The sequence below is a fragment of the Equus przewalskii genome, chromosome 13 (assembly GCF_037783145.1).
Source record: "Equus przewalskii isolate Varuska chromosome 13, EquPr2, whole genome shotgun sequence".
Classification (NCBI taxonomy): Eukaryota; Metazoa; Chordata; class Mammalia; order Perissodactyla; family Equidae; genus Equus; species Equus przewalskii.
In genome coordinates this window covers 66000377-66022240 of record NC_091843.1, presented here as the reverse complement: position 1 = coordinate 66022240, position 21864 = coordinate 66000377, and the positions used below count along the sequence as shown (strand labels likewise).

At 39.8% G+C, this 21864-nt stretch overlaps 1 protein-coding gene across 2 annotated transcripts in view; it reads left to right on the top strand.

Moving 5' to 3' along the window:
* Positions 1-21864, top strand: part of MACIR (macrophage immunometabolism regulator) — a 169392-nt gene that overhangs the window by 122025 nt on the left and 25503 nt on the right. The window contains exon 4 of one of the 2 annotated variants that reach the window (XM_070571321.1): positions 3550-3607. The exons of the other annotated variant lie outside the window; for it this stretch is intronic. Within the exon in view, the coding sequence (XP_070427422.1) occupies positions 3550-3585 (36 nt within the window). The 3' untranslated portion in view covers positions 3586-3607. Of the gene's footprint in view, positions 1-3549; positions 3608-21864 lie in introns of those variants that run through there. 2 annotated transcript variants of the gene reach the window in all.

Genomic DNA, 21864 nt, shown 5'->3' with positions numbered 1-21864 from the left:
GACCACTGTACTTCAGCTGCCTACTTTCCTAGTCACAATAAACTTCTCTATTTTGGAAATCATGTACCTAGATATTTCACTTTTTGTAATTTCCTGTCTGCTTAGGTCACTCACTAAATTGTTCCTAATGTATCAATTCTTTGAGCTGATTGAGACCTCTATTCTGTTTATCATCTACATTCAATGTTTCAAACACTTCTTTTATTATTTTCTTCTCATTCAGCTCATATTTTATAATTCAAGACTTTGACTGTTGGTGACTTAACACATCTTATTTCTATTCTTACTTGGCAAGACCCCAGACCTGCATGAAACAAATGTCCATTTTCTGTACGTCCGTAAGTGGGCTGATGAGCATTCCTGAAGAATTATTATGATTTCCACTTTGTTGATGGTTGACCAGATTGTTTGGACAAATTTCTCCTGCTGAAAATACTGGGTATAATAAAAATATCTCTTTCAAAATATTGAATAATTTAAAGAGATATTAAGGAATTACCAGATCAAAATTTAAGGAAAACTGAAAACTCAAAAAAGTAAGCCAAACACTGAAGTCCCTTGGCCTGGAAGGCATTTTCTATGTTGGAAAAATTGTACTTTGGTTTTGGTGGCCTCATAGGGTAAGGGATCATAATTTAAGGCCTGGGCCTAGGGCAGGAAGGGAATCTAATAAGAGACTCTCCTCACATTAAGCCATAATCACAAAGGGCTAGGCTCTCAAGGAAGGGTGAATCAGAAAGAAACTGCAGGAAATGTTGCCTTGGAGCTACACATAGAAGAGGGAAAAAAGGAAAGGAGAAAAATTACTTTTTGAAAAGGTGTGGCCAAAGGCCAAACTTTGAATATATTTGCAGCCTGAGTTCACATATCCTGAGGGGTCTAGGGAAACTTCAACCCAAAAATTTGTTTTAAGGTGGTTCTAGACTGGTGGTACCCTTGGTTTCCAAGCAGAGGTAAACTCAGATCTTCTTTGGAGACAGGTAACTTAGTGCTACACTTCAAGGAGTCCCCACAAATATTTTTCAGGGAAAGTGAAAAGTATATGGTGCAAAATAAAATCACTTATGCAAGGCAACAGAATATCATGAGGAGAAAACATTAAGAATAACAGAAGAAGCAGATCTATAAAGACTTCACAAATTGGAATCATTAGAGACCGATTGTAAACGCTTATGCTTACTCTCTTTAAGGAAATAAATGGCAAACACAAGGAACTCTAAAATTTGACCTAACATTTGAAAAAGAGCCAAGTAAATCTTCTAAAATGAAAAACAAAAGGTAACCTAAATTTAGCTCAGTGACTGGATTTAACAGCAAATAATCCACAGAAATAATGGGAAGATGAATGGAAATATAGGTGAGAAGAAAATATACAGAATAAATCATAAAGAGATAAAAATATAGACAAGGAGATTTTAAAAGTCACAGAGGAAGCTATAATGTACATTTAAGTTGAGGAGAGACAGAATAGAAGCAGAGACAGTATTGGAAGAAATGATGACTGGGAATTTTGCAGAGTTGATGAAATACACCAATCTAAAGATTCAAAAAGCAATCATATCTTAAGCAGGGTAAATATATGAACTGCATTCCTAGATGCTTTACAAGGAAACTGCAGAACGCCAAAGAAAAAGAGAAAATATTCAAAGCAGCCAGAGAAAAATATCAGAATGCTTTTAATGGAGCAACAGTTAGACTGACTGCTAACTTCCGAGTATCAGCAATGAAAGCCAGGAGTCAGTGGAATGATATCTTCTAATCACTGAAAGAAAATACCTGCCAAGTTAGAGTTATATACCCTGAGAAAAATCTTTAAAAAATAAAGGTGAAAAAAGATCATTTTCAGACAAGCAAAAATAGCGAGTATTTGCACCAACATACCATTGCTAAAGGAAATTCTAAAGGAGGGTAAGTGCAAATGAAAGGCCTAAAATGAAAGAAGAAATGGAGAGTAAAGAAAGTGATAAATACATGGGTAAGTATAAATGAACACTTACTATATAAAAAAAATGGATTATGGAGTTAAAACACAGGCTTAAAATACAGGATGATAACCATATATGGTGAGTGAATAAATTCAGTGAAAGCATTCTATAGTTTTTAATTATCTGGTAGGAGGATAAAGGTATTGATAAACTCTAGAAATATTTGTTTAATTATAAATATCTGTTTTATGTACTTTTGTGTTTATGTTATATTTTACAATAAAGTAAAAAATCTTTTAATCTAGTGATTTGGTTCGCTATAAGTTATGATGTTCAACTTTAATCAACAGAATTTTCAATGCTTCCTGGAAATCCTAACAGAATTCCATAGTCACGTCCCTCACATTCTCCATAAGAATGCACTCAAATATTCTCCCATCTCTTTAACCTCTTGCTCTTCCCCTGCTCTCAACCTTTCTCCACTTCCTCAGCACATAACCTTCCCTCCTAACTCACAGAATGTATAGCAGCCATAAGATGAGAGCTTCCTCAACTTCTTGCCACAAAAACTAAAATTTTCTCGACATTAGAATCAATCCTGTCCTAATTTTCTCCTGTAAAAAGGACTGAGCTGTCCCTTCTCCAATCTGAGACTAATCCCTGTATTTCTTCTAAGGGATTTTATTCTCTCTACTGTACCCCGGCCCCCACCCATACAGCATCTCTCCCTTTAAGGGACCCTCATCCGTAGTATGTAAACATGCTCAAATTTAAATAGTGTCTGTTTTAACACACACACACACGCACACACAACCCTTGATCCCAAAGTTCCCTTCTAGCAGTAATCCTATGTCTTTCTTTTTCCTAGCCAAACTTCCTGAAAGCATTGTTTCTACTCTCTGTCTCTGTTTTCTTCACTTCCTACTCAATGTGCTAGAACAGCAGCTTTCAAACATTTTGATCTCAGGACCCCTTTTAGACTCTCAAAAGTTGTTGAGGACCTCAAATAGCTCTCAAGGTATTACCTATTCTGAGATACTTTATTTCTCTTTCCGGATGGATAAATACTCTCTCCTCTTTGTTTTCACCTAGAATGAATATCACAAGAGCAGAATTTATGTCTTACTAATCTTGGAATCCTTGGGATCTGACTCAGAACTTGATACTCTTTTTGGTTATTATTAACTCTATCTGGTTATTTTCCTAATCTCTCTAATTCTTTGTTGATAAATGTGAAAGAGCTAATATTTCAGCTGGGTTTCTTTTCAAGTTTCTTTTTTAGGTGCTTTGTGTAGATTTAAAACAAAATAACAGAACGGTTTACGTGAAATGGGAATACAAAACCAATTCACCCCCACTCCTCAGAATACATGAAAAAGACAAAAAATAAAAAAGATCCAATTTCACACTCCAGCTGAAGTCTGTCCTGTAGCTGAGAAAATTGCCCCAGGTGTCTACAGTGGAACTTCTGCTGGAGATTCTGATACGCTAAAGATGATTTCTCAGGAGGTGTTATTTTTCTGAAAAGTGACTGAGAAAAAGCTTTGTCAACAGCAAATTAAAATAAAGCTGAGATACAATATTATTATTCTGGCCAAATGTAGCGGTTTTATTTTATCTCCAGGAAAAGAAAGAGATCTATAAGGAAGACCAGGAATAAAGCAGGGTTGATCAGGTAAGCGCACTAACTGGAAGGTAGCTTGTGATGGTTTTGTTATAAGACAGTCTGCCCCTTGCCTCCACTGAGTGGAGATTTTTTTTCTTTTGTAAATTTAATATCTTGAAGTCCTTAAAAATGTATATGAGACAAAAATGACTTGCAGTAAATTCCGTTATATATGTGTGAATAGTGCTGTAATCAGATTCTGGCGTCATTTCACACATCATATTTGAGCTGTAGATGGGTAGGCTTCTGCGGGCCCTGAGGAGACTCTGTGTGTGTGTGTGTGTGTGTGTGTGTGTGTGTGTGTGTGGTCTTTGACAGGGAGGATGGGTGGAAGGCAGATGTGGGAGGGGAGCACATAGGGGCAAAGCTGAGAAGGAACATGTCTGAATGGTCCTTGCAGATTTAGTATCCAGGCCATCCGGGGAGACAATTAGCCACACAGAATTTAGATGGTATAAATGGGATGGGATGTAGCTGGTGGCAGTGTCTTGGTAAATAAATATCTGGTGCTTAATACTACCCAAGAAGTTGCCTACTTTAAAAAGTAAAATTAAATTAAAAGGATGACTTTACTTTTCGTAAGTACTTCTAGTACAAAAAACAAAAAATAGAATTTGATTCCTATTTGAGTTCGATGTTAAATCTGAAATATGGTCTGAGGCGAAGGGAACCAGCTTTCCTGCAAAGCCTTCAGCGAGCCCTTTGTGCCGGCCAGCTTTCAGTGAGCACCCGGGTTGCCCTAGTGATGAATGTCCTGCTTTGTGTGGTCTCAGCATTTTTTCTGGAGAGGCTGTTTTAATGAGAAGGTGAATAGAGGGGGCTTCTTTTGAAACTAGGATAAGAGGAGGGCCACTTCTGAAAACGCAGGCATAATGTGCCATTCCTTATCATAGAGATCTGACAACCCCTAGAGCCTGCCTCTCTCTCTCTCTCATTTCTCTTCTTTGGGCTAACTACTGTTTTGGAGGGGCCTGTGGTCTCAATCCCCTGGAATCTTCTTTTGGAAGTAAAGAGTAACCAACCAATCAAATCTCATTTTGTCACTCTGGCCTCATCTTCTTTCCTCCAAAAAAGGGACTATTCTTGGTGTTTCAGGGAAGGACACACCCATGCTCCTTTCTCCTACCTATTTTAAAGTGCCTCACTTTTTTTTCAGATTTACCCACGCACTAAGAATTATGCTTCAGCCTGTTTGAACACCCTTTCTCCTTCAGGATCCATTATGCAGGGCAGGAGTGGGAGGAAACCATGTAATTGCTATATTTTAGGACTCGCTTGGGGCTAGCTTTGATTGAACACACACAGTAAACTCTTGATTATCCATGCTAATGGAAGGAATAGAAATGCAGATCCTACACACTGTTTCTGACTTTGAAATGTGTTATGTGATTTTTTTCTTTTTTGAAAGCAGTAGCAGGTGGTTTACTTAGAATAATAGTGAAATTACTTCTGTGTTGCAGTGTTTTTGGTAGGCAAAATTGTGAGAGGCATCGTTCTCCTCCTTCCTGCCCCCTCCCCACAACCTCACCTGGCACAGCCTCCTATGTCTTCACGTTCCATGCCCCTCTGTATTTCCCCCTTCTCTTACCAAAATGAGCTCTTAGGAAACTGGTGAATGGGTAAGGTTTACTTGACAGATAACCAATTAAAGGAGCATATTGTCAGATATTTACAGTTAAATAGGAGTTAACCGCAAAGCTAAGGAAACAAAAATTACTCATATTTCTATAATATTCAATAATTGCAGAAAGAGGATAGGTTCCACAATGGTAGCTATTTATTGTTATTATTATTGTTGTTTTGATAGTATGTATTTTTATTTGTTTTATTTGTTTCTGTATTCCCAGTGTTTAGAACAGTGCCAGGAATATAATATGCACTTAAATTTTTGTGGACCAAATCACTGAAAAACCTTATAATTTTTCAAATACTTTTTTGTATTCCTACAACTCTCCTAGAATATAGACCTCATAGTTGTTGGTGTTGTTGTTAGCACCATCCAGTGGATTCTGTCTCCTAGTGACCCTGGGTACAGCAGAGCAAAACCCTGCCTGGTCTTTTCACGCCATCCTCTCACCTTCTGGCTCTGTATGGGATAATGCTCTGCTGCTGTTCACAGAGTTTTCATGGCCAATTTTTTCACAAGTGGGTGGCCAGGTCCTTCTTCCTAGTCTGTCTTAGTCTGGAGGCTCCGCTAAAACCTGTCCACCATGGGTGACCCTGCAGGTATTTGAAATACCAGTGGCATAGCTTTCAGCATCACAGCAATATGCAGCCGCCACAGTATGACAACCCACAGATGGGTGGTGTGGTTCCCTGACCAGAAACGAACCCAAGCCACAGTGCTGAGAGTGCCGAATCTTAACCACTAGATCACCAAGGCTGGCCTCATAGTTGTTATTATTATTAAAATAACTAATTCTTGGTTTATCCCCCCTTTTGTTTATATGTAGCCAACTGTCTAATTCCTTGTGAATTCTCAATGGAATATAGAAAAATAGAAGGATTTTTTTTCATGGACAGTTTCACTGAACTTTTGCTATTTTGTACTTTGCTGATTTGTCAGACAAAGTTTTCATCATCCTTATGGAGACAGCTTTTCTTTGGAGATAAGTGGCAAAGCGGTATGCTGCTCACGGGCCGTTTCTATCAGCGGACCCAATCTGTCACACTGTGTTTGTGTGTGACAAACCACTCCCTGCACGGAGCAATAGGAATCTCACCCCAGCTATGCTCATGCCAGCCTATTTTCTTAATAAATAAAGTTAAACAAAAGATCTTTCAGCTTTGTGTCATGTTAATTGAGAAGAAAGCAGAGAGAAAAGGTCAAAATGGAATGGAACCACTTTTTCTTTGTGATTCTCTCAAATGAAGATGAGATGGCAGCGGAATATTAAGGTGGGTGGCTTCTGATTCCACCTGAGGAGATGGGACGTGGTTTGGGCCTGGAAACTCCTGGCATGCCTATGTTGTACTAGGAAAATGTGTTGTCTGGCTCTGAGGCCAAACCTGGGTTGAGGACCAGCTCTCCCACTTACCAGCTTTACAAATAGAGCAATTTACTTAGGTCTTCTTGGCTTCTGCTCCCTCGTCTTTAAAATGGAGATAACAATAGTATGCATTTTATTGGGAGAATTAAATTTTTAAAAGTCTGCACAGGGCCTGACTTCAAACCTGACACACGCACAATTATTGACTCTGGTGAATGCTCCTTGAGCACCTATTATGAGCCAAGAATTAAGCCAGATAAACATTCCCATGCTCTGTAATTTAATCCCTATATCAAACCATTCTTCCCAATGAGAAAACAGGGGCTTGCGGAAGCTGAATAACATGCTCAACATCACACAGTCCTTTCAGTGCTGGCAATTTGGACCTGTATCCATCTCTTTGTATGAGCTCATGTGGCCTCCCTGGGGTTTCAGCGCCCAAACCAGTTGAACCCATCCCACAGCTGTGTCTCCAATAATAAATACCTCACCTAAGTTATTGGAGAGAGGAAACGCAAGAGCTGTTACCAAAGCAGAGATATATTTAACTCTCTGGACATCTCTCCTCCTTCGTGTTCTTTGAAGGATGTGCTTGGGCCTCTACCCTGTGGCTTGGCAGGGCTCAGCTGAAATGACGCTTCCTGAGAGAAGCTTTCCCTGACCACCCTATCTGAGGTTGTCATTCCACCATGCCGCAGCCTCCATCAAGGCATTGTCACCACCTGAAAATGCACCACCTGAGCATTTGTTTGGCTCCTTGCCAGTTATTCTCACTACCCTGTGAGGTCTCTAAGAGAAGGGACTCTGCTTTGTTCACTGCTGTGTCTTCAGCACATGGCACAGTGCTCGGACATGGAGGGACACAATAAATATGTGACCGATTTACAAATGAAGAAGTCCAATTCTTGGGGGAAGGCTGCAGTCCTGGGAGGCAAGCATGTTGTGTTGCAGCAACCACATGGCCAGGCTTTCAGGAACAGATAAAGGGGAAGTGCGGGGAGTAAAAGTTGCCTGAAATTTCTGCTCATAGGTCCACTTCATGCCATTTTGATGCCAGGAGGGAGCTGTCCTGATTCTTTTACCAGAGAGTGAGGCCTTCAGGTGTAGCCCGTGGCTCAATATGTCCCAGCTCAGCTTCTGCTTCATCCTCATTAACTCTGCCTCAGAGCTGGCCATAGGAAAAGATCAATCTAGTGACCAAGCTTAATAAATAGATGCTTCTGGTCTTACATTGCATACATTGCTCTGAGGCTAAGAGCTCATTGAAGTGCCAGTTTCAAGATGTCAAGGGCAAATAGCTGGGCTTGGGGGCAGTGCAGAGATATTTCTGCGGAGTCTTTGCTCCCCAGCACGTCTTGCAATCACCAAAACTGCAGCGATGACAGGAAAAGCCTTCAACATCCATTTCCCGTGCAACCTACAAACCACAGGTCTGAATTGGATTGCCCCTGTGAGGCGTGGCCACATATATGGCCCTCCAAGCACATGAAGCCACACTTGCCTATGATGGATGGTCAGAAAATTTTGATTTTGTCATCATATGCACATTTTGTTTGCCACTGCATGGCATCTGACATAGAGACCTGTAATCTCTTCCCTTTGGAAAGCCCTGGCAAAGAGTTTCCATTTTGGAGGAAGCTCGATTCCGGGCAACCATCTCCAGAGAAAATCAAGTGTGAGGTACTAGATGGTAAACATCGTATCCCACGGGGGCTGAGGTGACACGAATAAGTTCCAGAGCGAGTCCACGATAGCAGCATAATCATTACAGTGTGTGTGCGTGCCCACGTCTATGTGTAATTGTAATGTATAATTAATACAGAGCTAAAATTAAACTCTTGGGTGAAAAGAGACGGGCAGGCTGAAGAGGCTGAGGAATATTAACCTCTAAGATGCAGCTTGTTTACAGCAAACCTAGGATCCAGTGCTCTTCATTTCAATGACAGTGTGTGTGTGTTTTGTTCCTTTCTGTTGTTGATATTTCAGCCTTGAGGAATGAGGATTTTGCAGCTTATCCACTCCCCATCTTCTATCCCTCCTGCCTCACCGCCTCACCCGCCCCAGGAAGAAAGCTTTGTTTCATTTAATCTTGTCCTCAGGCCACTGAGACCTTTGGTTTTTCCAGATAATTATTTTCTCTCAAGTGGAGAGACTCTCAAAGCAGGCAGAAACAAGACCTAAACATCCTTTCCTGGTGCAGTTCCTGGGTTCTCTGTCATCACTGACTTTGAAGCCATGAAGGTGTGTCACTGAGAGGACTTCAGACTCTTGCTCACAAATACTGCTCACAGTGCCCTTCACGCCCCTTTTCACCTTGAAGAGAGGCAACCAGTGGTTGTGCTTGTTGCCCTTGATTGTTAACGGAAGTTTGATTCTTGGAACAGCCGTTCCTTGAAACAGTTATCAGGGTAACTAAGCTTTTTTTTTTTCAAACCCAGATTTCACTTTAGACTCTGCGTTATAACTTGTGCTAAATATGCATTACTGAAAAATTTAGAAAAAAGTTGGCTTTTCACTTCTCTTCTTCCATAATTGATTGTTTGAAATCCACAGGCAGGCTTGACCTAAACAACCACCTGGCAAGACATGGCTTCTGAACTTCCACTTTACTCTTGTCCACACACAGACCCTCTGTTCCTCTCTTAGCTGAAAGCTCTACCATTTTCTGCCAAAGGTTATAGTAATATAGATTCTGCGTGTCTCTTTTCACTCCTTGATCTTGTTCTTCCCTATTTGGGCAATGATCTTATTTTTTATTAGTTTTAATAAGCTCTTGCTTCTGATTTCAAAGGAAGTTTTCTAGTGAACTCCCAGAGCATCTTCCAACAAGATGTAGTACACACTAGTCACAGCCTCCCAGCATTCTCCTCCTGAAATTCCAATGAGATTAGAGAGAGAGAGAGAGACGTATAGTTTGATCCAATTAACTCTCTTCTGTGACAGCAGTGGCAAGTACTAGTAAGTGATTTTCAACTTCTCTTGTTTGTGTTCCCCCTTTGTCACTGTGATCTGGAGGAAGCTATTAAGCAGCTATGAACCCTAGGGTCGTCATTTATAAACGGGGACACAGAAGCAAAGCTTAATCCTCACTGGGTGTTGGGTAGGCAGAGCACCCAGCACAGAGGAAAATCTTCAGTTTATGTCTTTTCTCTTTTATGTCTTTGCTGGAGTAGGAAAACCAATGCTGAAGTTGCAAAAATATGAATCCTTGAATTGATAAGAACATATATTTAAATGGCGAGAAATTTCACTTGATAAAATTAGTGTGAATCCTACATCAAATCTGATGGTACTGAATTGCTAATTTTGGCAATGGAATTCTCTCCATATTTTAATTAAAACAAATTGTTCTGAAAAAGTTCAAAGAGCTTCTTGGAGAATTTCATGTAATAATAATAGAAAATAAAGTACTGAAAATAATATCACAAAATAGATCCTTGACTAAGTATGGTTATTATACTTTTCAGCTCACTTAGAAAATTTAGAAAATTAAGTGATAAATGATAGTGGGCCCAGAGTGTCTGTGAAAGCAGGTTTAGGATAACAATCTGGTTGAAAGAAAGAGCTAATGTTGGTTTTGACCTTATGTTTGCATAGCAAGCCCACCATTTTTACTCGGATTGCATGCTTATCAGGGATGACTTTGATGCTGATTAAAATACAGTGCTCCTCTTATAGCTGCACTTGCACAGCAGGCCCAATATCATTACTTAACTAGTATGCTTACTGGGGGCTTTTGAGTGTATTGATAAAGATGGTGGTAGGACTGTACTTCATTTTTGCCGTCACTATAGATAAATTCTGTCCAAGATATATTTAGGGTTTCTGTTTTAAGTTTAATTTGTTTAGAATATAGTGTTAAGATTAGACATGTGAAAAATTCAAATGTTGCCAATTTCACTCACCACTAATTCCTAGATTTGGAATGATTTTTATTTTTGCAGAAACAAGGTGTTTGAAAAAGAGGTTGAGAATTGCAAATGTGAAACCAGAGTTGTGCACGTGCTGTGATTTCTTTCCTAAGACACAATATGTTTTCAGGATCTGTGATGTTTGCTCACTTTAAGTTTGGATGCTTGAATAATCCAAAGGTTTTCTAACTCTGTGTTGAAGAGACGGTAAAATTATAGTATTTTTCATATTTAATGAAAGGCACTATTGACATTTGACAGGGACAGTAACATTCATCAGGGAAAAGGTTAGATCTTGCTTTTAGGTGGACTGCTTATGTGATTTGGTTTGAGGTCACTCCCTAAACCTCTTCGTCTGGTTACCCCCAGTGACTGAAACCCTAAGATATCTTCATCTTTGGGTAAAATCACTAAAATGAAAATGTAACCTGGGAGAAGTAGCAATACTAATTTGGCAGATTCAGATTTATAAAGTATGGGGACCTGAAATTGGCCACCCCAAGATATGTCTCTTTGGCATGAGGATTATTTGAGGCTGATTGCTTTTGATAAACTGGGACAGGGAAGGAGGCTCTGAGGAATGGAACTTGCCCTGTGTTAGGACACATTTACGTTTGTAAGGTAAATCTCTATCTGTAAAGGTGCCTCCCTCTCTGTACCAGTAAGAAGAAAGGAGATGACCTTCTCTCTAAAAACTCTTAATCAATACCAAAGGCAAGGACTTAAAATCTGCATTTTATTGTGCTAGTCTGGTAACCTCCTGTAACTGACTTCCCTCCCCCTCCCAACTTTGGCATTTCTTTAAGGATTAAGCATCTTTCCTTAGGCTAGGAACTGATTGCTGCGCTCACTTGTGACCGCCCAGCTCCAGATGATAGACTTGCCTCCTGCTACGCCCAGAGATAGCAGACCATTACCTGCTGTGTCCATCAAGCACTGTGCCGACAGGGCAATCTTGTGACTATTGTGGGAGGGACATTTCAATCACATGTGAAACACCCCGTTTGGGGGTATATAACCACTCTGTGCACCCCACTTCTTCGGTGCCCATTCTTCCTTCGGGAAGAAAGGCCCCGGGCCATGGTTCCTCATAAAGCTTTGTTTAATTTTCTCTTGCTATTCTGTCTCATGTGAATTTAATTCGTTCTCCAGCCAGACGAACCCCCATTTGGGAAGAGGAAATGTCTTCCTCCCCTACAAAAGCTTGTCCACATGTGACTATCCTGGGAACTCCATCTACATTTAACTTTATGAATCAAGCAACTAAGCTTTATATAGGCAAGAATGACTGACAGCCCAGACTGTCCTCCAGTACTTGTAATATGGTTCTTGATTTTATTCATTTAGTCAACCAATAATATTAATTAATCAATTAGTACTCTCTGTAAAAGTGGAAGAGCTAAATACCAACACTAGAGTATAACTTGTATTTTTTACACTAAGTATCAGCTGTTACAACTTTTGTTGATTACCACGTCTCTTGATCTCTGTGTAAATATAGTTCCTCACCAAGAGCCTTAGTTTTTAGAGTAAGAAACCTTCTGGGACATTTACACAGAAGGTGGTGGGAGTAGCCTAGAGGCTGATGTCTTTGATAGGGTTCCCACACAGCTTATAGGGGAAGCAATCCAGAAAGGATGGGAAGTAACTAGCAAAGAAGAAAGAAACAATTTACCAGGCATTTGCTATGATCTGGGGACCGTGTTCAGTGTTTTCTCTTTCATTATTTTGTTAATGGTGGAACGTATGTGATATGATATTTTCTCACATATGTTCTCTGAGGCTGTCATGTCTTAGATCATTTAGGTCCTTGGACATCTTTCTCAAGTTGAGCGTTTCACATTAGATTCATTATGATACTTTTCTTTGAGTTTCTGTGAAAGTAAAGCCTGAGACAAGGACTTGGGTAGAGGCAGTTTATTTGGGAGATGATCACAGGAAACAGATGTGAAGGAGTGAGGAGAGTGACGGCAGAATAAGGATGCAGTATTGAGGGTGTTGCTGTAGGCCACAGGGGTTTGATTCTGCTGAGACTTGATGAGGCATTCAGAATGCTTCTAAGGCTGTCTGCCTGAGGGTTGGAGGCTGGGACATCCATCCACTGCTCTCGCACCTCACTGGCTGAGGATTTCCCTGAGGATCTGCACTTCTGGACCAGATTGCTCTTCCCCTGTACTTCTGGACCAGACTGTGCCTGTGCGTGGGCTGAATGGGCATCTGCAGTGTCAGAGAAGGCCCTGAGGAGAAGGCAGAAAGGCATGCAGATTATGTTCAAGGGAAAAGGCAGTGAAAGGGTTTAGTCTGAGCTTTCACATATTGTCCACTGAGCTGTCCTAAAATCTGAGGGGACTGTGATTTGGGGTACCTAAGGAGTCTGCTATAATGCTTACTCTGGTTCATTCATCACTCCTTTTGCCATCCATCCATTCATTCATCTATCCAACCAAATGCACTTATTCAACACCCGTTCTCTCCCAGGCCCTGCACTAAGCCCTAGGAACACAATAGGAAAGCAAGACATGATCCTTATCTTCAAGGAGCTTATATTTTATTGAGGTAACAAAAGTTCATAAAAATTAGCAGGAGTCAGCAAAAGATTCTAGAAGAACAAGTAGGGACACTTAGTCTTGGAAGGATCAGAAAAGATTCTTCTTTCTAGAAGAAGCAAAATTTAAGGTGGTTTGGAAAGCCTGGAGAGTAGCCAATTAGACCTTACTCTGACTGGCCCTTTGGTACTCAATAAAAGTTAGCTGAATTGATTGGAATTCTGACAGTTTACCTATTAAAATTTAGTCTTTAGAAATTTCTACCAAATTACTTGTTAAGTGTTAGAATTAGCTTTCTGCCACAGTATGAATATTTGGCAGGGAAATTATTGGTTGATGATAACATTTCCATTATGCAGCCATCTTTTCTCAGTTGCCATGTTATTTTTTAGCTCTACACACACCTTTGCGGAAAAAACAAAAATAATGTGAATAAGATGACCTGAGTGTTGCTGATTGTTGAACTTTTAGGCAACTTTGAAGTAAACAAATGCCAAAGACAAAACCCTTCAAGGAGGCAGGGATTAATTAGGGCCACAAACTGTCTGAGATTAACAAGGTTCAATAGGTTTCGTGATGTGTGACTGGATTTCCTAGGTTTGCCTGGGTTGAGATTTAAACAAAAAACAGTTTTGGCTGCTGATGCCATGTTTCAGAATGCCCAGGTGTGCTCTCCCACTGTGCAGTCTGAAATGGACCCTGTTTAGCATCACTTGCTGCTGAGAGCAGTTTAAGCTTGCATCCAAGGTGTCACTTTCTGCCTACTGTGGGAAATTCTTCCCAAATGGTCCTTGGCTGGCATCATGCCCCAGCTAAAATCGATATAGTATAGTCCTTTGAATCTGGGCATGGGGCCAGCATAGCAGGAGAATAATTCTCACGTGGCAGAGAAAGATGGGCATGAGGGGGCTGCACAACATTATCTTTACTGTCATTTACAAACTCTAAAATGACAGGATCATACTAAAGAATGGACATTAGTGCTAATGTTCTTCCCTCTTGCCTTCATATGGAGAGGAGATTCTCTGGATATATATGGAGAAATTCATTCATTACTTAATTCATCTTTTCAAAAGTATTTATTAATTTCCCACAGTGTGTGAGGTACTGCTGGGAACTGGCATATGGTAGGGAACAAGACACAGCAGGTCCCTGCTTTCATGGAGATGACGTTCTCATGGGGGAAGGCGTGAAAGAAACAATAAAGTAAATAAGTAAGAAAGTGACCAGATGATAAGTGCCATGCAGAGAAGAAGAGTAGGGTGATGTGATAGGGAGTTCCTCGGTGGGTTTTCTGAAGGCTAGCAGGTGTGGAAAGTTGGATTCAATTAGTGGAGCTACAACATATTGAAGAAGGAAAGTCTGAGTGATGATGGATGACCTGCGTTGGTGACAATGATGTGAGTATGATAGGAGAATCATCTGTTTGAAGAACATGAGTGATTAGTTTTCTCTGAATGGGGTGAATGACAGGATGTGAAAAACAAAGCGCATAAGCAAAGGGTACTTTAGGATCAGGAGCAAAAGTCTCTGAGTGGCATTGAGGTCCTATGGTGTTGCAAGCAGGAGGGGTATGTCCCACCTGCTGGTAGGAGGCCAGGGTGAACGTCTTCCCACAAGAGGTGTGGTGTCATGTGGGCTGGTACACGAGGTGCAGACGCCAACTTTCACTGGTGCAACTGGGTGACAGAACTGAAAGCCTCTCTAATTTCAGGAGTATGAATTCCCTTCACATAGTCTGTCATCATCCTTTCCTCAAGGGATCTATTCTCACAGCACTTGCTGCATCTATGGCTTTATCCCTGTGGGAGGATTCATGAGCCAAGAGTTGCATGATTTTTCCACTCTCTATATATACAGCTGCTATGCATTACAGACTGGTAAGCCAATTTTCTGTCTCCTTCCATGGTAGAGCAGAAAGCAAAATGTGCATATTGTTATTTTTAAAAAACATTTTATTAATATCTTAAATTTTTCCTTTTTGCATATTTCTCTCCAAATGGCCTAAGAGAGGCCTAAAGAGAGAACCACTAAAATAGAGAACCACTCCCATCCTACCCATTCACTCTTTTCTTTCTTTTTTTTTCTTTTTACTTTTTTGGGATTTACTTTTCAAATTTTACACTAGCTTTTTGAGTTGGATGCTTAACTCTCTATTTTTCAATTTTCCTTTAATACATGAATTTAAGGTTGTGAATTCCTCTCAAATATGCTATCAGCTATATCCTACTAGTTCTAATGTATAGTATTTTTAAAACAATTGCTGTTCAATTATAAATTTTTTTCAAATTTCTATTATGATTTAATTTTTGAACTACAGATTATTTAGCACCTCTGTTTTAGGATTTTCAAATGTATGGGATTTGGGAGTTATTTTCTTGCTGATGTCTAGTCTTATTGCATTATGGTCAGAGAAAGAGGTGTATATTATGTCAACACTTTGGTGTTTGTTGAGTTTTGCTCAGTTGCATTTAATTTGATCAATTTTTGTAAATGTTCAATGTATAGTTAAAAAGAATATATATTTTCTAATAGTGCTGGATTTTCTCTATATTTGTTAGATTACTCTTAATTGTGATCGTCAAATCTTCTACATCCTTAATAATTTTTATTCACTTTATTTCTAAGTTCCTGAGAGTGATGTATCAAATTCTCTCATTATGATTGTGTATTTTTTCATCTCTTGGAAATTTTTTTCTTGATATTTTTGTTTATATATTTTCAAGCTATGTTGTTAGGTGCTCACAGGTTTAGGATTATTATATTTTCAGTAAATTCCTTCTGTCATTATGAAATACTCCTCCATTTCCCTTAATGCCTTAAAAAACCTGTAAAACTCTTTTTTTTCTGATATTAAAAATGCAAGCCCATTTTTAGGAAGTTTTTTCTTAGAATATCTTCCTACATAACTTTAGTTTCTGTTTTGGGGGGACCTTAAAGGTTAGGTGTTTCTCTTCTTATCATATATAGCTTGATTTTTGATAAGCTCATATGATAGTTTGAGTTTAAATGACAATTTTATTGTGATTACTTTGCTGGACTGTTTTGCCATCATAAATTGTGGTTTTTTTAGTTGTCTCACTTTTTTATCGCTTTGCTTTTTCCTCTTTTATTCTTCATTAGATTAATAAAGTTTTCTTTACTCCTTTCTTCTGGGTTTGCAATAATGCCCTCTATTGTAATCTTTAAGTGTTTGTCCCTACATTTTAAACATGCATTCTTAACAAAATATAAATCTAACATGCATTCTTAACAAAATATAAATCTAATCAAACTCTCACTAAACTCTTTGCCTTTATACAATCAAAGCACTATTAAATGTCTTAATGTTGATCACTCCCTTCTATATTCAATGCTAATGTTGCTTGGTTATTTTAGTTCTATTTTTGTGTAAGTGTGGCCTCTTTAAGAAGCAGAAACCAAGGAAGGATTAGATATGCAAGAGATTAATTGGAGGAAATGTAATATAAAGAGGGAACGAGCAGGAATAGACAGGGAGAACCTCAGACCATCATACATGGCTGACAATTGTGAAAGGAAAGATGGGAAGAAGGATTTGGTAGAAGAAGCTTAGGCTGCAATGTAGTTCTGGGGAGGTTTTGATGAGGAGTTCCTGAGCAAAAGTAACCCATTAAAAACATTTCATGTTGAGCAGAAATGGCCTGGCTCTAGTGCCCCTGAGACTAAGCCTCAGAGTGAAGGAAGTGGTAAATCCAGAGGTTCAGTAGCTGAAGCTATCGGTCAACTACATTCTCCTCAATGGAATGTCTTGAAGGGAGATCTGAGTGGCACACCTCCATGGGAACGTTGGACAAATGTTCTCAGATCCATTTTCTACTTTGCTAATTCTCTCTTCAGTTCTGTTTGATCTGCTCTTTAATCTAACCATTGAATTTTTAATGTCAATGATTAAAATTTTTATTTTTAGGGGTTCTATTTGTGTTTTTCCCCAAATCTGTCAAGTTCTCTTTTTTCAATGTCTTAGTCTTTTCTTGTAGTTTCTTCACCTTTTTATTCTCTTACATTATTATTATTTTTTAGCTGAGAGAGATTCACCCTGAGCTAACATCCATTGTCAATCTTCCTCTTTTTCTCCTTTTTTTATGTGAGCCACTGCCATAGCATGGCCACTAACAGGAGTGGTGTAGGTCCACACCTAGGAACCAAACCCGGGCCGCCAAAGTGGAGCGTGCCAAACTTAACCACTAGGTCCCCAAGGATGGCCCTCTTGCATTATTTTAATTATGTTTATTTTATAACCTCTTCTGTCTGCCTCTTGATCATCCTGTACAGTACCCTAACGTATGTCATAAATTGTAAGCTCATCTTCTGTTGGTATTGTTCTTTTCTGAGAGAATTCAGGGCAGACTAATTTGCTGCCACCTGATTCTCCAGAGATATTTTGGCTCGTGACATTCTTACCTTAATTCTCAGCTTGGAACTGCTTATGCTTCCCAAGTGAAATGCCAAACACTTGTGTGGTAAAATTGTGGACATTTGGCTTCTTTTGGGATTCTTTTTCTTCCTCGTGGCAGAACAAACTTCCTTGTAGTTTTCATTGGCAGATGGGTTGAGTTTTTCCAGTCTTTCTTCTACTGAGGATGCAGCTCTTTTAGGGTCCCAGATTTATGCAGAGTCTCACATCCAGTCTCTGCTTCACAGGGCCCTAAACTCTTTTCCCCTGCCCCTGTGTGTGAATTGAAATCAAAGCTCCTGCCATCAAGTCCTGTTTCCAGATCCAACTACTTCCCATACCCCATCCCATGTCAGCTACACTCTTACTATTTTAATTTTCAGTATCTTGCAGTTTGAGTTATTTCTTGCTTTCTTATAAATGTAGCCATAATTTTAAAAACAGTTCTTTTGGTATATGACTTCTCTGAGTCTGTGTAACATGACAATTTTTATGCTATCTCATGCCTCTGTGTTGCTATCTCAGACACTATCTCTTTAACCTGCCTTATTTTCTTATTAGTACTTACAACTGTGTCACAGGGTGAATTCTCCAGAAGCAGATGCTGAGGTAGAGTTTGGGGTCTATTAGGAATTAATCTGTGAAAGAAAATAGGGAGCAGGATTGGGCACAAGACGAAGTCAAACTGCTTTGGGGGCCTGATAGAGACTTGGCTAACCCTGTGGGGAGCTCTGAGGTGAATACTGCTTGTCAGAGTGGCCCGTGTTGAGCCAAAATGGCAGGGCCTCTCTCTCTATCCCTGCTTCCCCGCTCAGTAATCAGAAGCAAGCCTCCTTGGAAAACCTACGGTCTTGAGAAAGGTGACTTTCTGTAGCTGAAGAGAGTCCTGAAAGAGTGACAGCTAGAGCTGCCTGCTGACGGCACTTCTCTGCCCCTGGACAGCAAGTCCTTCCTTGAGGGGGAATCTGGACAGCACAGCTCTGTGTCTATCACACACTCCCTGAATTTACACTATTTAGTCATTTCTCTAGTGTTCTTTTTTTCCTTCTCCAAAGAATGTAAGCTCTGTGGACAAAACTGAGCCTGGCCTGGCAGAAATCAAAAGCTACAGTTTGTGAGCAGAGGGAAATTAGTTGGAACTCATTGAATAGGCCTAGACTTGGATGTGTCTTAAAGAGTAGGAGGAGAGTTTGGATAGATTAGCTGGTGCAATAGTCTTCTATTGCTGTCATAACACATGACCACACACTTAATGGCTTAAAAAAAGCACAAATTTATTATCCCGTGGTTCTATGGATCGGAAGTCTGGTTCCTCTTCTCTGGGTCTCACAAGGCTGAAATCAAAGTGTTGGTTGGGCTGGGCTTTTAGCTGGAGGTGTTGGGAGAGAATCTGTTCCCAAACTCATTCAAGTCATTGGTGGAATTCAGTTTCTTGTGGTCATAGGGCTGAGGTCTGTTTCCTTGCTGGCTGTCAGCACGTACCCTCTCTTAGTTCCTTCAGACTACCTGCATTCGTTGTTATCTTGCCCTTCATCTTTGAACCAGTAATGGTGAATCAAGTCATTCTCATGTTTTGCATCTCTCTGACTTCCCCATCTGCTGTATTTCCTCTGTTTCCAGCCTGAGAAAGTTCTCTGTTTTTAAAAACTCATGTGATTGTATTGGGCCTACCAGGATAATCTCGCTATTTTACGATCTGCAGCCTTAATTATGTATGCAAAGTATCTTTTGCCATATAACATGATGTGTCACAGGTATCTAGTGTGGACAACTTTGGGAGACATTACGCTGCCTGCTGCTTCTGGGGAGCAGAGGTTTCAGGAGAAGGTCCTGACATGATGAAAGTGGCGTTTTAGGAAGGTTTCTCAGCAGTCAGGTAGAGAATGGATAGGGCTAGTCAAACAGTGAGGGGAGATGATAATCTAAGAGAAAACGAAACCATGAGGGTCTGGATGAAAGCAATGATGGTAAGAATAAGAAAGATGTGGACTTCAACTGAAGTGTTTAGGAATATCTGACCAGATTTGCTGGCACATTTATAGGGAGTGGGAGAGAGTAGTGGGTTACATGAGATATTGTGTTTGATAGGTGATGAGCAGAGTGAGTCTCACCCTAGTGAGAGGCTGCATAATCCAGACCATCAAAGACTTACCACAATTTACTTTCGCTGACACAGAGGCAGGATTACACAGAGCAGGACTCTACATACATACATCTGTTTTCATTTTTGACACTAAAAACTGTCATTCTAGAAACTTTGAGAGACCAGCAACTATCTACCCAGATAGAGAGTAACATAAGAGCAGAGCATCCAAAATAAATTCTTAAGACCTAAATTCTGTACCTTTGACTCACAAATATAATCTATAATTCTAGGTGATTTACGTATCTTCCACAGTGTGTTTTACATACCTGATATTAAGAAAAGTTTGTGTTTTCTCAGTATGAGTCGAGAAAATGATGACAGGGAAATTTCCTTTGGAAGCATGTTGAAGGGAAATCAGCTTAAATATCAATTTTTCAGGAGACTAACAAACATAGAGATAAGTAAAAAATCACTATGTTTTTATTCTCATTGTACAGATGATAGAAACAGAGATGAGTCATTGAAGGGCCTAAGGTGAGGCTGTCCAGGTATTACCTCAGTTTTCACTTGCTCTCACCAATGAATTCCTGGCAGAACTGGAAAACAAATACATAGATGAGTGATATCCCCAAACAGAAGGGTCATGTTACTTTGTTTTCAGTACTGAATTCTCCAGAGTATCTGGAGTGAGCTGGTCTTGGGCACCTCATATGACCGGCAATTCTTCTTTTACACCCGCAGGCCTTAACCTTGAGGTCACTCAAGCTCACATCGTGGAAGGGATAGAGAGAAGTATTTTGAAGTAGAGAATGGACAGCAAAATAGCAGGAAACATTTAGGGGGGAATGGGTCAACCAGAGTGTCAAACTGTACAGAAATGCTGTAACTTGTCAATATTTGGTGGATTTCCTCTGTTTTCATTCACTGTGCTTTTTTTTTTCTCATCAGCAAATGCCAGTTTTTATCCTATTGATAGCTAAAGGCAGCCTTGCTTTCCATTAGGCTGTACAGGACAGCTTTTATGGCTCCTGTGATGACACCACCAGGCAACCTTGCCTGCATTTATGGGCAGAAATAGCTTTTTTTCTGACTGAGACTGAGAGTTTGGGAAAGCGGGAGGAAAGAGGGAAGGGGCAGTGCAAGCTGTGCCAGGCGAGATGTCTCAGAAATAGCAGCAGAGGGGGAAGCATTGATTGGCAAAGCCTGAGTGTAATCAGGGACCTGAACCTGGGGTCCAGGAAGGTATTGAGAGATTCACCATCCTTCTGAACATATATGCACGATGTTGTAATTGTTGTGCCTATGTGTGCCTTTCCTGGGAGCTTTTATCAAGATTCTAAAGGTAAGGAGTCCAGAAGGAGAGTTTCAAGAATCAAAATAAATGTAAAACTAGGTAAATGCTTTCTGGAAACAGTGTCTAAAGCAATCCCTAGTAGGATAAGAGCAAGGAATGAAAGGAAAGTACTTCTTAAAAGCATTTTCCCTTTTCTGAGAGCATCACAATAAAGAGACAGTGAGGCTTCAGGGCAGTGGGGAGAAGGAATGTTACACATTGAACATTAGTGGAGGAAAAAGCTTTAGAAGAATATGAGCCTTATTTGCATATTTTCTGGAAATGTGTCAAGAAGAGTGAGTGCATCTCTATATGCAAAACTTCAACCAAAATAGATCATCTGAGTGAAGGAAATATTATTAAGGGAGCTGGCTTGCCTATTGACATTTATTTAACTCTTGTAGAAGAAAGTACACATTGGCAAGAGTTTTTGGGGAAAAAAAAAGTGTCTGATTTCCAACTGCAAGAAAAAGCAATGGATTCAAAGCCAAGGAGTATTCTTGGATTGAACTTTCGTAGTGCCTTAATTTAGCCAGCTGGAGAAATGCTGTTTTCAAGTATAAAATTATTTAAACTTTCCGAAGGAAAGCTTTTGATTTTGGTCTTAAATCTGGACTTTACTGTAAAGTTGACCTTCTACGAATTTGCCAAAGTAAGCTCCATTTTTCAGTGAAGGTGAGTATATTTATGAGGGGACTTATTGTGGGGAGAGGTAGTGAGGTCGTCCCTATACTTAACGAATAGTGCTATTTTCTTTGCAAGTAGTGAGAGGACTTTTGACAAAGATATGAGTGACAGTGCCCTAGATCTATATACATCATCATGGGTAGAGCTGAAAAACTTAATGTTGAGTAAAAAAACAAGTGGCATAAGGATATGTACAGTGTGTTATTTCTGGATACATATATAAGTATGAAAAATTTGAAAAAATTATGTATATTGTGCTACTGGTTGCCTGGTGTGGGGGAGTTGCCTTTGGGGCAGAGAATAAAG